Genomic DNA, 13,179 nt, shown 5'->3' on the forward strand with positions numbered 1-13,179 from the left:
TGCCATAGTTTCAACATCTCAATTGTCAGTAGAAACCACATTTGTTTAAGCAAGTTTTTTAAAGGCAGTTAATTAGTCTGAATTATATGTTTCCCTGGCAGACCCGGCTCTGCTGATAGCCAGGTGTAGCAGTAGTAAAGTGTTGGGACTGCTGTTGGGACATCTTTATGTAGGCCCTAACAGTTTGCGGGCACCGTTTGTCACCATTATAGTGAAATGAATGTATTGTTTAGGGCTGTGTTGTGTAGTTAAGACGCATGCCCACACAGCCACTTTTTTTTGTTGGTATGCCCTACCAAGATTTACGTGCTAAAATCGCCACTGGCTAGAAAGATAACAGTTTTTGTCAAATTGACATCAATTGCATTTTAGCTAACCCTAACCTAATTATCCTAACTTGGACCTGGTTTCCCAAAAGCATATTAAGACAACTATTATTTTAGAACCATAGGATCGGGTAGACTAGTCTACATAATGAGATTATTATGGATAAGAGCAAGAATAGGCTACTTGTATTCGTCAAAAGGCAGTCAAGCATCGATCATCATGTTACCAGAATCAGACCCTCGATATTTATTGTATTGGAGCATCAAGATCACGTCCACTTGACCCCCCTGTGACGTTCAAAAGTTATTTCATCTGAAGCCAAATAAACTGCATTTTTTTCCCGAGTCGTAGAGGGAGGACCACACACACCATATCAGCGCGACTTCAAGTTTTACTTCGATATATTGGTTATTATATCAACATTTGCATTGCGTTGGCAATGCAATTTCTTGCATAATACATTTTACACACACAATGTTCCCACCTTGTCGAATGAACAAATGACTTGTCGGCATATCTAAAATTGTACTGAAACGTCCTGTTTCCATCACAACTGTTTTTTAAATATTTTTTTCTAGAGTAATGTTACGACTTTACTCACCTAAAAACTGTGGATGGGAAACGTGGTTAGAGGCCTATAAGACACAATACAGGCGTACAGTTTTGACAATCATGTTTTGCATTAGGCTATTTAGTGAATGATGAGTTTCGTCATACAAACAGTGTAATAATTAATGTTATTGCACAGTGGAATTAGGGGTCTTTGTTTCAAGCAGAGCTGATGATCTCTGAGTTACAAGAAGATGTATTGCTGGAATGGAATAAAATCCTGCACAGCCTGTAGATCCCCAGGCCCAAGTTAAAGAGCCAAGATCCTCTTCAAATGGGTAACTTTTAACCAACAGCCCATGAAATGTTTTGCCATGGTGAAAGGCAAGGCCCCCCCCCCCCAAAAAAAAAAACAACAACAACATTTTAGAATCTTCTCCAAACTCCAGCTGAAAGGTTAATGATATTTGACTGCGTTTCAGATTGAAGCGAGGGACACAGAACGGGGCAACACAATCAACAGGTCGTAGGCAATAATGACACTTTTAATGGTGAGGCAGTACTGTATGTAACACAGTGACCCGAAACTGTGACACACACTCCCCTCCCCGTGTCACATCAATCATCATCCCAAATATCAGATGCAAAGACTAGAACACAAAGGGACAACAAGAACAGAGGACAAAGCCTTCCACCCAAGCATTTACAAGATTGAGAAAGGAAAACAAACTGCTTTAGAGGCCACTTTAGAGATATAGATTGTATATAGATTGTGTGTGTGTGTGTGTATATATACATACATACATACACACACATACACACTAGGTCCCCCTCACTGGGGGCTGATTAGTACACGCTGTGGGTATTTCATAGGCTTTTTTAAATACACGTTAAAGTGTCATTATTATATATATTTTTTATACAGAGACACGTTGGTTTCGCTACAGGGAAGAAACACTGCCTGTCACAGAGTTTATAACTTCACATAGCTGCATGTCCATTGTTCCACTGGTCTTATTCTTGCACCAGTCACTGGCCATATAGAGGAAGAGACAGGGTATGTCTGGACATAGCCCACAAGTCAAAATGTACTCTCCACTGTCCTTTTTAGGCAGCATAGTAAATACAACAGAGCCAACTGGTCCACCAGGGAAGAAACAGTATGCTTTTCTATTGTTGCCTTCACGAATAAAGATCCAAAGAAAGCAAAATAAAATGATGGTTTGCTAATCATATATAGCTTCCAGATGTATTGCAGGATGCTGACAGTAGGCTACACTGAAACCCGTTGTTCATTTTTTTCTAGCTCGTTTCAAATGGACGATACAGAGAGATACTGCAAAGTAAGACTAGAAAGGGTTAATTCCCCATTACAGAATATAGAAACAAATTTCAAAGAGAGTCTCTCTGGAGGAAACATTTTTCCTAAATGAAAGTGTAAAACAAAGGAGAGGAGGACTATTTCCCCTCTTCTTTTTGACAGGTAATAATAGTACATTCTGCATTGGAAGAAGGTCTTTGATGTTATGTCATTGTCGATGTTCCACAAGTTAGTCAAGGTTGTCGTCTAAGTTGTTGAGCCGCCCGTCACCCTCCCGTCACCCTCCCACACAAAGGCTTGCCGGTGTGCAGGAAGGTACAAGGCCATCCGTCCCTTAGACTGGAGTCGAAACCACGGCGACGACCCTCACGACTTGTTGTCGTCGTAGAGGTCGAGCGATGCCTGGATGTCGGGGAGCTCCATCTCACAGACCACACTGCGCGGGGACAGGGAGTTCCGGTTGAAGAAGTGGCCACCTGCAAAGGAACATGGGAAAATGTCAATGTCAGTGACACCAAGAAATACTACACACCTCCCAGTAAGATACTTACACTACATGGCCAAAAGTACTTGGACACCCCTTCAAATTAGTGGATTTGGCTACTTCAGCCACACCCATTGCTGACAGGTGTTTACAATCGAGCACACATTCATTCAATCTCCATAGACAAACATTGGCAGTAGAATTCCCAATACTTAAGAGCTCAATGCCTTTCAACGTGGCACCGTCATAAGATGCCACCCTTTCCAGCAAATCAGTTCGTCAAATCTCTGCCCTGCTGGAGCTGTCCCGGTCAACTGCAAGTGCTGTTATTGTGAAGTGGAAACGTCTAGGAGCAACAATGGCTTAGCCGCGAAGTGGTAGGCCACACCAGTTCACAGAACAGGACCACTGAAGTGCGTAGCATTCAAAAATCGTCTGTCCTCGGTTGCAACACTCACTACAGAGTTCCAAACTGCCTCTAGAAGCAATGACAGCACAATAACTGTTAGTTGGGAGCTTCATGAAATGGGTTTCCATGACTGAGCAGCCGCACACAAGCCTAAGATCACCATGTGCAATGCCAAGAGTTGGCTGTAGTGGTGTAAAGCTCGCCGGCATTGGAGCCTAGAGCAGTGGAAACGCGTTCCCTGGGTTTGGCGGATGCCAGGAGAACACTACCTGCCCGAATGCATAATGCCAACTGTAAAGTTTGGTGGAGGAGGAATAATGGTCTGCGGATGTTTTTTATGGTTCTGGCTAGGCCCCATAGTTCCAGTGAAGGGAAATCTTATCGCTATAGCATATATTGTAGACTAATATGTGCTTCCAACTTTGTGGCAACCGTTTGGAGAAGGCCCTTTCCTGTTTCAGGATGACAATGCCCCTGTGCACAAAGAGGTCCATACAGAAATGGTTTGTCGAGATCGGTGTGGAAGGACTTGAGCCCTTACCTCAACCCCGGCAAACACCTTTGGGATGAATTGGAACGCAGACTGCGAGCTTGGCCTAATCGCCCAACATCAATGCCCGACCACACTAATGCTTTTGTGGCTGAATGGAAGCAAGTCCCCTCAGCAATGGTCCAACATCTAGTGGAAAGCCTTCCCAGAAGAGTGGAGGCTGTTGTGGCAGCATAAGGTGGGACCAACTCAAAATTAATGCCCATGATTTTGCAATGAGATATTTGATGAGCAGGTGTTCACATACTTTTGACATAGTAGTGTAATCTGAGAAGATGATGCCTGGCACCATCAACAAACAACAAAGAAAAATGTAGTGTCATTCATATTTTAGTCTTAGCATCTGTAAATTAACCTCATTACAAGAGTCACTGGGATTGGACACCATCATGGACATTGCAGTTGAGTAAAAGTGTGAGTGTAAGACATGGTGAGGTCAAACTGTGACATTGTGAATCCTCAATGATCCTCAAACTGCTATAGAACCACAAGCCAAGAGAGTTATATGTGGAAGAGCACCCGGACCATCTTTTGAATCATAGTAATCATCAATATCATTGATACCTCAATAAGATCTAAGCAGTGTTATGTAAAAAGGTTTGTGGCCTGACGATTCTTATGTGAGGTTAGACATGTAATGTAATATCTAAGAAATAGTGCCATCTACTGGGGATAGTTTTGCATTACGGCCAAATACACAATGAGCAGACAAAACATTAGGAACACCTGCTCTTTCTGCAACACAGACTGACCAGGTGAAAGCCATGATCCTTTATTGATATCACTTGTTCAATCCACTTCAACCAGTGTAGATAAAGGGGAGGAGACAGGTTATAGAATGATTTTCAAGCCTTGAGACAATTGAGACATGGATTGTGTATGTGTGCCATTCAAAGGGTGAGAATATTTAGGTGTCTTTGAACAGGGGTATGGTAGAAGGTGCCAGGCGCACCGGGTTGAGTGTGTCAAAAACTGCAAAGCTGCTGGATTTTTCACACTCAACAGTTTCTTATGTGTATCAAGAATGGTCCAGCACCCAAAGGACAATCTGCCAATTTGTCACAACTGTGGGAAGCATTGGAGTCAACATGGGCCAGCATCCCTGTGGAATACTTTCGACACCTTGTAGAGTCCACGCCCTGAGGAATTGAGGCTGTTCTGAGGGTAAAAGGGGGTGCAAGTTAATATTAAGGTGTTCCTGATGTTTTGTACACTCAGTCATGGTCACGGATGAGCACAGAAGAACATTCAACTTTCTGTAGAGAGGTGTGTGTGTGTGTGTGTCTGGTTTAGATGAACAAGAATAATTGGTGTCATTCAATCAATATAGTAACGCATGCACACACACACACAACGTAGTTTTTGTGAAATTTCCGGACTTTTTGGAGTAAAAATGTTTGACCATTACAAATCCAGATTTTCCCTAACCCTTCAGCTTAAAATAGCATTGTAACACATTCAAGACCTGAAAAATGTCAGGACATTCGGGTGAAATGTTAGGAAATTGTGGTCCTGATAATGTATGACAACCAAATACAACACTTACATTCACATAACAAGTCAAAAGGAGGGATCCACAGTGGTTTAATGTCTCAAAGCGCTTTGCCCTTTTACAACAACAAAAAAATACTAACAATACAGAAAAGGTACAGTAGTACAAGCTTACAAATACAATACAGAAAAATATGTCACAAGAAGGCAACATTGCCACGAGGCTCCGGCAGAGAAAGGGTCTAGAGGGGCAACCACGTGATGGTCATTACTCCTCCCACTCCAGGCTGGAAGATAAGGAAGAGGAAATGAATGACATTTAGAAAATAAGGTGGCAGAAGAAAGAAATAGCATGCAAGCAGGATCAGAGAAGGGAAATGCAATTGATCTGAACATAAAAAAAATACTTTTCTCTTGTGTAAGGCACCTAGCTCTAACACTTTTTATTTCCATTTGATTTGGAGTAGAGGGGATGGATGGAGGCTGTGGCTTCCGGAAATGGTTGTTCTGATCTAGTGCTACCTTATTGGGCAATATTATGAAACACTACTCACACTGTCTCCGTTAATAGATGTGCAAACATGCACAATCCAATATTATCTTACTTTTTTTTAAACTCTAACCGCAAATGTATCAGATACATGCCAGTACCCATGTCAACTGTACTTGACTTCAGTACAAATATACACTATGCTACAATTGTGCTGTTAAAGTATTTTTCGATTTATGTTAGCTGGGATCAAAAGTTTAGTAAATTAATGGGACACTACCACATTTGCCACATCTGAATAATAGTCTCAGATTGTTTTGCATCTTTCTGGACTGTATTCAAACTCCATTGTCTTGGCAATGGTTCAAAGTAGTCACGGTTTAGCCAATTTCAGATATCCACAAATCCAGGAGGATAGGCCTGGATTCCGGCTTAGTTAACAGGAAATTAAATAGACAACAATATTCTGTGACAAAACCATCAGGACTATATGAAACCAAATGTTGAATGAAAGTACAATTGAATCCAGTAGTAGAAAGATTTAACTATGGAAGTGGATGGTGGTACTCACTCAGGGCTGGAGAAGCTGGCAGTGGCCTTGATGATCATATAGAACAATGTGAGAGCGCTGAGAAGGCCGAAGCTGGCGATTATAAACCACTCCTCTGTCAATAAAAGGAAAGGAGGGGGGGGGGGGGGTTGTCACTGCAGCCCACCATGCAATGGGTTAAAAACCGAGTCCCCACAGGAAAACACAAAATATCTTTCCTCTCTTTGAAAACCAATGTGAAGCGGAAAAGTCAGGAGGATGAAGAGACGAGAAGATGAAGAAAGATGGGGCGTGTCCTTAAGATCCAGAGGAGAGCGACAGAGGAGAGAGGCAGGATGAGCTCGAAGACAGGAGATAAAGACCTGGAAGCACGGGCATAGTAGACAGAGTGTTATGCACACACAGGCAAATGTGCACATACACAGACAGACACATAGGCATGACCTCCAACGCACCCACACACACACAAAAGCAAAGATCGCACGCACACAAGCACCCACACAGCACACACCAACTGCGACAGAAAGAGAAACAGAGGTGTATGTAGGCCTACAGTGCATGTATCTATACAATGCATGTACACAGAGTATACCAAACATTAAGAACACCTTCCTAATATTGCGCTGCAGGGCATGGATTCTACAAGGTGTTGAAAGTGTTCCACAGGGATGCTGGCCCATGTTGACCCCAAAACTTCCCACAGTTGTGTCAAGTTGGCTGGATGTCCTTTGGGTTGTGGACCATTCTTGATACACACGGGAAACTGTTGAGTGTGAAAAACCCAGCAGCTTTGCAGTTCTTGACACAAACCAGTGCACCTGGCACTTACTACCATACACCCCCCCCCCCCCCCCCCCCGTTCAAAAGGCACTTAAATATTTTGTCTTGCCCAATCATCCTCTGAATGGCACACATACACAGTCTCAATTGTATCAAGGCTTAAAAATCATTATTTAACCCGGTCTCCTCCCATTCATCAACCTGTCTCCTCCCATTCATCTACACCGATTGAAGTGGATGTAACAAGTGCCATCAATAAGGGATCACAATGTTTTGTATACTCAGTGTATAGTACTAATGTAAAGGCAGTGGCACTGGACACATTGAAAGAAGGAAATTGAGTCACATTATCAAACAGCATAAATTGGGTGGATTTAGGAAATAATGACTGATTCATTTATGGAAGTAGGCCTAGGTACTAAGAGTTTTATAAGAACTCACCTCACTCTATTATTTAGCTGTTGAAGTATTCACACTGATTAGCTGTGTTGTATGCATTACAGAATTACAATTACTAGCTTTAAGCGAAAGGACAGTACACAAGTAGTTGTCGTAATAACTGCAGTGAAATTTCTCATTTTGTTGCTGCAGCGCTGTGAAAATACATTTCTTTCCCCTTCATAAATAGTTATGCACAGTAAAACAAGAGTGGGGTGTAACATTTTGTTTTGGTAGGGGATCGGTACATTACAGAATGGCTTTTTGCCAGTTGTGCTTTTAGCCTTCTCGTGGTTGAGGTTAGGATCAGGGTGGGATAGGGATTATGGATTATACAGACAGTGGCAGCGGGATTCAGGAGGGGGGGGGGGGTGACCTACAAGAGACAAGTCTCTGGGGCTGTATTGTGTGCGTGCGTGTGTGTGTGTGTGTGTGTGTGTGTGTGTGTGTGTGTGTGTGTGTGTCAAAAGAGGGGATGAAGAGCGGTACGGAGGGGGCAGGGAGGGATTTAGGAAAAATATTGTGTGTGTGTGTCAAGTCAATTTACCAAAGGTTTGCAGCTCCAGTAAATATTTTGCTACTCTAGTTATTCAGTTTAAAAAGTCTGTTTGGCCTTCACTCATTATTTAAAATAGCATTACCAGAGACATTTTATTTTGTCAAGGTGCATTCCTTCACTTAGTGTTTTGAACTGAAAAGACAGAGCTTGCATTCTGATTTGCCAGGATAAAATACAATTGTGGGACACTTTTAAACACTTTTAATATGTGCGTGGGTCACAGAGTGTGCCTGAACTCGAAAGGTTGAGAAGGAAAGAGAATTAAACAAAAAAAGAGAGAATTTCTGTTCTATTGTGTTCCAATTTTACAACACTGAATGTAACCTTTCATATTAATAAAGTCACTTGAAATAAGAAAGAGTGTGTCTGAGGCGTAAGCTGCTTACTGGTGACGGCGATGTTGATTTCTCCGGTGCGGGGGGTGAGTTCTCCGCTCTCGGAGGGGATCTGGGGTCCGGTACCGAGGGGGCCTCGGTGCAGAGGCTCCAGGCTGATGGACGTCTCACTGGACAGGTCCACCAAGGCCGTCCGCTGGCTGGCCATCGTCTGGCTGCGCCCTATCCTGTGGTCCATGTCAAAACCGGCGTTGTCCACGCACGGCAGGTTGGGCTAAAGGGGGAGAAGTAGTAAAAACACAGGGGTTAGGGGAATGTTATGGTTAGTGGTTGAAGTCCAATTTGTGATATATTAACTTTTGCCAATGTTAGCTCACGCTAGAAAGAACAGAGGCAAGGCACGTTTTGATCGCTGACCCCGATTTTGACCCTGAACCCTAGCAAGTAGCTCTTGTAGCAGCTCATCAGATCCAATGATACCACTTCAGTCTGTTCTGGTATGACTCTAATTTCTGGTGTCCGAGCGATGGTTCCACAACTTGCCAGCAGGGGGCATACTAGGGCTGTCTATACATGAGGTCACACACAGCTGGCATAAACTGAGGGTTACGCAATCGCCTGGATAAACATCTGTCACAATGACCGGGAGCAGCATGTGAAGGGCAATCACATCTTAATCTACAAAAAAACACATGCAGTTTAATAGACAGTGAAAGAGTTTGTTGTATTCTACAGTTAATCAACATAAACATGTGAAATTGAGACATGTTTACATAATATCTTCTAAGGTCATCTTTTTCCTCTCATTATTTGGGTCAAGAGTATCGTGTGATCAGGTGAGGGGAAAAAAAAGGGCTGAGGCCATACCGGTACTGGCATACTAACTTTAACACATTTCCACTGATAAGGCACTAAGACATCGACAACACTAATACTCACCATGATGCCCAGAGCCTTGAGGATGTTCAGCTTACACATGGGGCAGGTACAGTGCTCGTTCAGCCAGGGGTCCACACACAGCTTATGGAAGACATGTCTGTGCAGAGAGCGAGACAGAAACAAAGAACACGGTTGAAGAGCACAAAGCCACCTCCACAAACGAGCCCCCCCAAATGAAGGACATGGGGCTCTTCAAAATCCGCTTTGGCCCTCTTTTCCCCCCTTTACATCCTACGACTGGAGAATGACTGCTCTGTTTGAGCCAGCTAGGAGGGCATGTTGTGTCTTTAACGGCAGCAGAAAGTTGGTGGGAAAAGGAAACGAGTCACGCTTTATAGACACAGTGGTCATTGTGGGGCAACTTAGACACAAAATGGACATTGTGTGTTTTATGACACAAGGCGGCCATTGTGGATATGAGAGAAACATCCTTTAAAAAATATATACAGTGCCTTGCGAAAGTATTCGGCCCCCTTGAACTTTGCGACATTTTGCCACATTTCAGGCTTCAAACATAAAGATATAAAACTGTATTTTTTTGTGAAGAATCAACAACAAGTGGGACACAATCATGAAGTGGAATGACATTTATTGGATATTTCAAACTTTTTTAACAAATCAAAAACTGAAAAATTGGGCGTGCAAAATTATTCAGCCCCTTTACTTTCAGTGCAGCAAACTCTCTCCAGAAGTTCAGTGAGGATCTCCAATGTTGACCTAAATGACTAATGATGATAAATACAATCCACCTGTGTGTAATCAAGTCTCCGTATAAATGCACCTGCACTGTGATAGTCTCAGACGTCCGTCAAAAGCGCAGAGAGCATCATGAAGAACAAGGAACACACCAGGCAGGTCCGAGATACTGTTGTGAAGAAGTTTAAAGCCGGATTTGGATACAAAAAGATTTCCCAAGCTTTAAACATCCCAAGGAGCACTGTGCAAGCGATAATATTGAAATGGAAGGAGTATCAGACCACTGCAAATCTACCAAGACCTGGCCGTCCCTCTAAACTTTCAGCTCATACAAGGAGAAGACTGATCAGAGATGCAGCCAAGAGGCCCATGATCACTCTGGATGAACTGCAGAGATCTACAGCTGAGGTGGGAGACTCTGTCCATAGGACAACAATTAGTCGTATATTGCACAAATCTGGCCTTTATGGAAGAGTGGCAAGAAGAAAGCCATTTCTTAAAGATATCCATAAAAAGTGTCGTTTAAAGTTTGCCACAAGCCACCTGGGAGACACACCAAACATGTGGAAGAAGGTGCTCTGGTCAGATGAAACCAACATTGAACTTTTTGCCAACAATGCAAAACGTTATGTTTGGCGTTAAAGCAACACAGCTCATCACCATGAACACACCATCCCCACTGTCAAACATGGTGGTGGCAGCATCATGGTTTGGGCCTGCTTTTCTTCAGCAGGGACAGGGAAGATGGTTAAAATTGATGGGAAGATGGATGGAGCCAAATACAGGACCATTCTGGAAGAATGGAGTCTGCAAAAGACCTGAGACTGGGACGGAGATTTGTCTTCCAACAAGACAATGATCCAAAACATAAAGCTAAATCTACAATGGAATGGTTCAAAAATAAACATATCCAGGTGTTAGAATGGCCAAGTCAAAGTCCAGACCTGAATCCAATCGAGAATCTGTGGAAAGAACTGAAAACTGCTGTTCACAAATGCTCTCCATCCAACCTCACTGAGCTCGAGCTGTTTTGCAAGGAGGAATGGGAAAAAATGTCAGTCTCTCGATGTGCAAAACTGATAGAGACATACCCCAAGCGACTTACAGCTGTAATCGCAGCAAAAGGTGGCGCTACAAAGTATTAACTTAAGGGGGCTGAATAATTTTGCACGACCAATTGTTTTGTTAAAAAAGTTTGAAATATCCAATAAATGTCGTTCCACTTCATGATTGTGTCCCACTTGTTGTTGATTCTTCACAAAAAAATACAGTTTTCTATCTTTATGTTTGAAGCCTGAAATGTGGCAAAAGGTCGCAAAGTTCAAGGGGGCCGAATACTTTCGCAAGGCACTGTATATATGAATGGTCTGTTCCATATTATTACATAACGGCGGATGGCCAGTTTCACTGCACTTCAAAAGGACCATTACGACCACATTCACGGTAGCTTCTCCTGTCTACCTGAGCTCCTTAATGTCTTTATTAAAAGGCATGGTACGCAAACCATTTCAACGTTAAATATCCTTATGTGGAGCATCCATAAAACAATACAAGGCCCCATTTATTGCTAAAGAACACTTCCTTAAGTGCGAGTAAAAACAATGCATAATAGAAAATACTCCTAAGGACAAACATAAAAGTGCAACGGTTGATTCTGCTAAGTGCCTGTCTAACATAGACTGGCATTTCCTGGGCATGGAGTGTAAAGTGCTGTTCCTTTTCAAAGCCTCTAACAGTGGGGGCACCCGGCCTCTAGCACTGCTTTATTGGCTTTCAAGGCAGGCACAGAAAACAAGGGCTTTATACATTAATGAGGAGTCTGTTTACCATACAATGGCTTGGGGAGAAAGTCGGTGTGCAGTCAGAAGCAGAGCTGCAAGAGAGGGACTTCTGGATAAGCCGCGAGTGCAGTCAGACTCGGATAAGAGCTTGCGTTTCAGTTTGTTTGTTTCACAGTTTAAATGTGTGTGTGCCACAGGAGGTCGGTGGCACCTTCATTGGGGAGGACGGGCTCGCGGTAATGGCTGGAGCGGAATGAGTGGAACGGTATCAAATACATCAAACACATGGACACATAAGTGAGCAACTACAGTCAGGGAGAGATTGCGCTCAGAGTATTTGGGTGGTATCCAAAATGGCACCCTATTCCCTATGTAGTGCACTATAGAAGGAATAAGTAGTGCACCACATAGGGAATAGGGTGCCATTTGGGATGCTTCCTTTCTTAGAGCAGCGGGGGAAAAAATTGACGGTCAGACAGACGGGTTATTAGATACCATACCAGATGGCATCACGGAAAAAACGCAACATACCAACCAGAATAAATTACATTTGTTTTTCCTGTCTTAGTTGGTATGTTTGGTTTATCCGGATGGCATCTGTTTTGACATCTAATATGTTTGCCTGCCTGCCTGCCTGCCTGTATATCTGTCTACCTTCCTGTCTGTCTGCATGTATATCTGTCTACCTGCCGGTATAACTGTCTACCTTTCTGTCTGTCTGCATGTATATCTGTCTACCTGCCGGTATAACTGTCTACCTTTCTGTCTGTCTGCCTGCCTGCTGGTATATCTGTCTACCTTTCTGTCTGACTGCCTGCATGTAAAGTTAAAGTTAGAAGTTTACATACACTTAGGTTGGAGTCATTAAAACTCGCTTTTCAACCACTTTTCAACAAAATATAGTTTTGGCAAGTCGGCTAGGACATCTACTTTGTGCATGACACAAGTCATTTTTCAAACAATTGTTTACAGACAGATTATTTCACTTATAATTCACTGTATCACAATTCCAGTGGGTCAGAAGTTTACATACACTAAGTTGACTGTGCCTTTAAAACATTTGGAAAATTCCAGAAAATTATGTCATGGCTTTAGAAGCTTCTGATAGGCCAATTGACATAATTTGAATCAATTGGAGGTGTACCTGTGGATGTATTTCAAGGCCTACCTTCAAACTCAGTGCCTCTTTGTTTGACATCATGGGAAAATCAAAATAAATCATCCAAGACCTCAGAATTGTTTTTGTAGACCTCCACAAGTCTGGTTCATCCTTGGGAGCAATTTCCATAACGCCTGAAGGTACCACGTTCATCTGTACAAACAATAGTACGCAAGTATAAACACCATGGGACCAAGCAACCGTCATACTGCTCAGGAAGGAGACGCATTCTGTCTCCTAGAGAGGAACATACTTTGGTGCGAAAAGTGTAAATCAATCCCAGAACAACAGCAAAGGACCTTGTGAAGATGCTGAAGGAAA

The 13,179-nt window shown here is 42.8% G+C and overlaps 1 protein-coding gene across 9 annotated transcripts in view; it reads right to left on the reverse strand.

Annotated features, from left to right (window-relative positions):
* Window positions 1-1,400: 1,400 nt before the first annotated feature.
* The window catches only part of rnf130 (ring finger protein 130), a 71,483-nt gene continuing 59,704 nt past the window's right edge, over window positions 1,401-13,179 (reverse strand). For 4 of the 9 annotated variants that reach the window (XR_016491687.1, XR_016491685.1, XM_021584093.3 and 1 more), the window contains exons 7-9: window positions 9,223-9,319; window positions 8,335-8,557; window positions 1,401-2,673 (exon numbers count right to left, since the gene is read on the reverse strand). Coding sequence is in view for 3 of the 9 variants with exons in the window: in XM_021584093.3 (XP_021439768.1) it covers window positions 2,564-2,673; window positions 8,335-8,557; window positions 9,223-9,319 (430 nt within the window). In the remaining 6 variants the exon portion in view is untranslated. Of the gene's footprint in view, window positions 2,674-5,186; window positions 5,419-6,192; window positions 6,534-8,334; window positions 8,558-9,222; window positions 9,320-13,179 lie in introns of those variants that run through there. The other 5 variants (XR_016491684.1, XR_016491683.1, XR_016491686.1 and 2 more) reach the window with 3 other exon arrangements.

Source organism: Oncorhynchus mykiss, chromosome 25 (assembly GCF_057628025.1).
Source record: "Oncorhynchus mykiss isolate SJ-2025 chromosome 25, ASM5762802v1, whole genome shotgun sequence".
In the NCBI taxonomy this organism is placed as follows: Eukaryota; Metazoa; Chordata; class Actinopteri; order Salmoniformes; family Salmonidae; genus Oncorhynchus; species Oncorhynchus mykiss.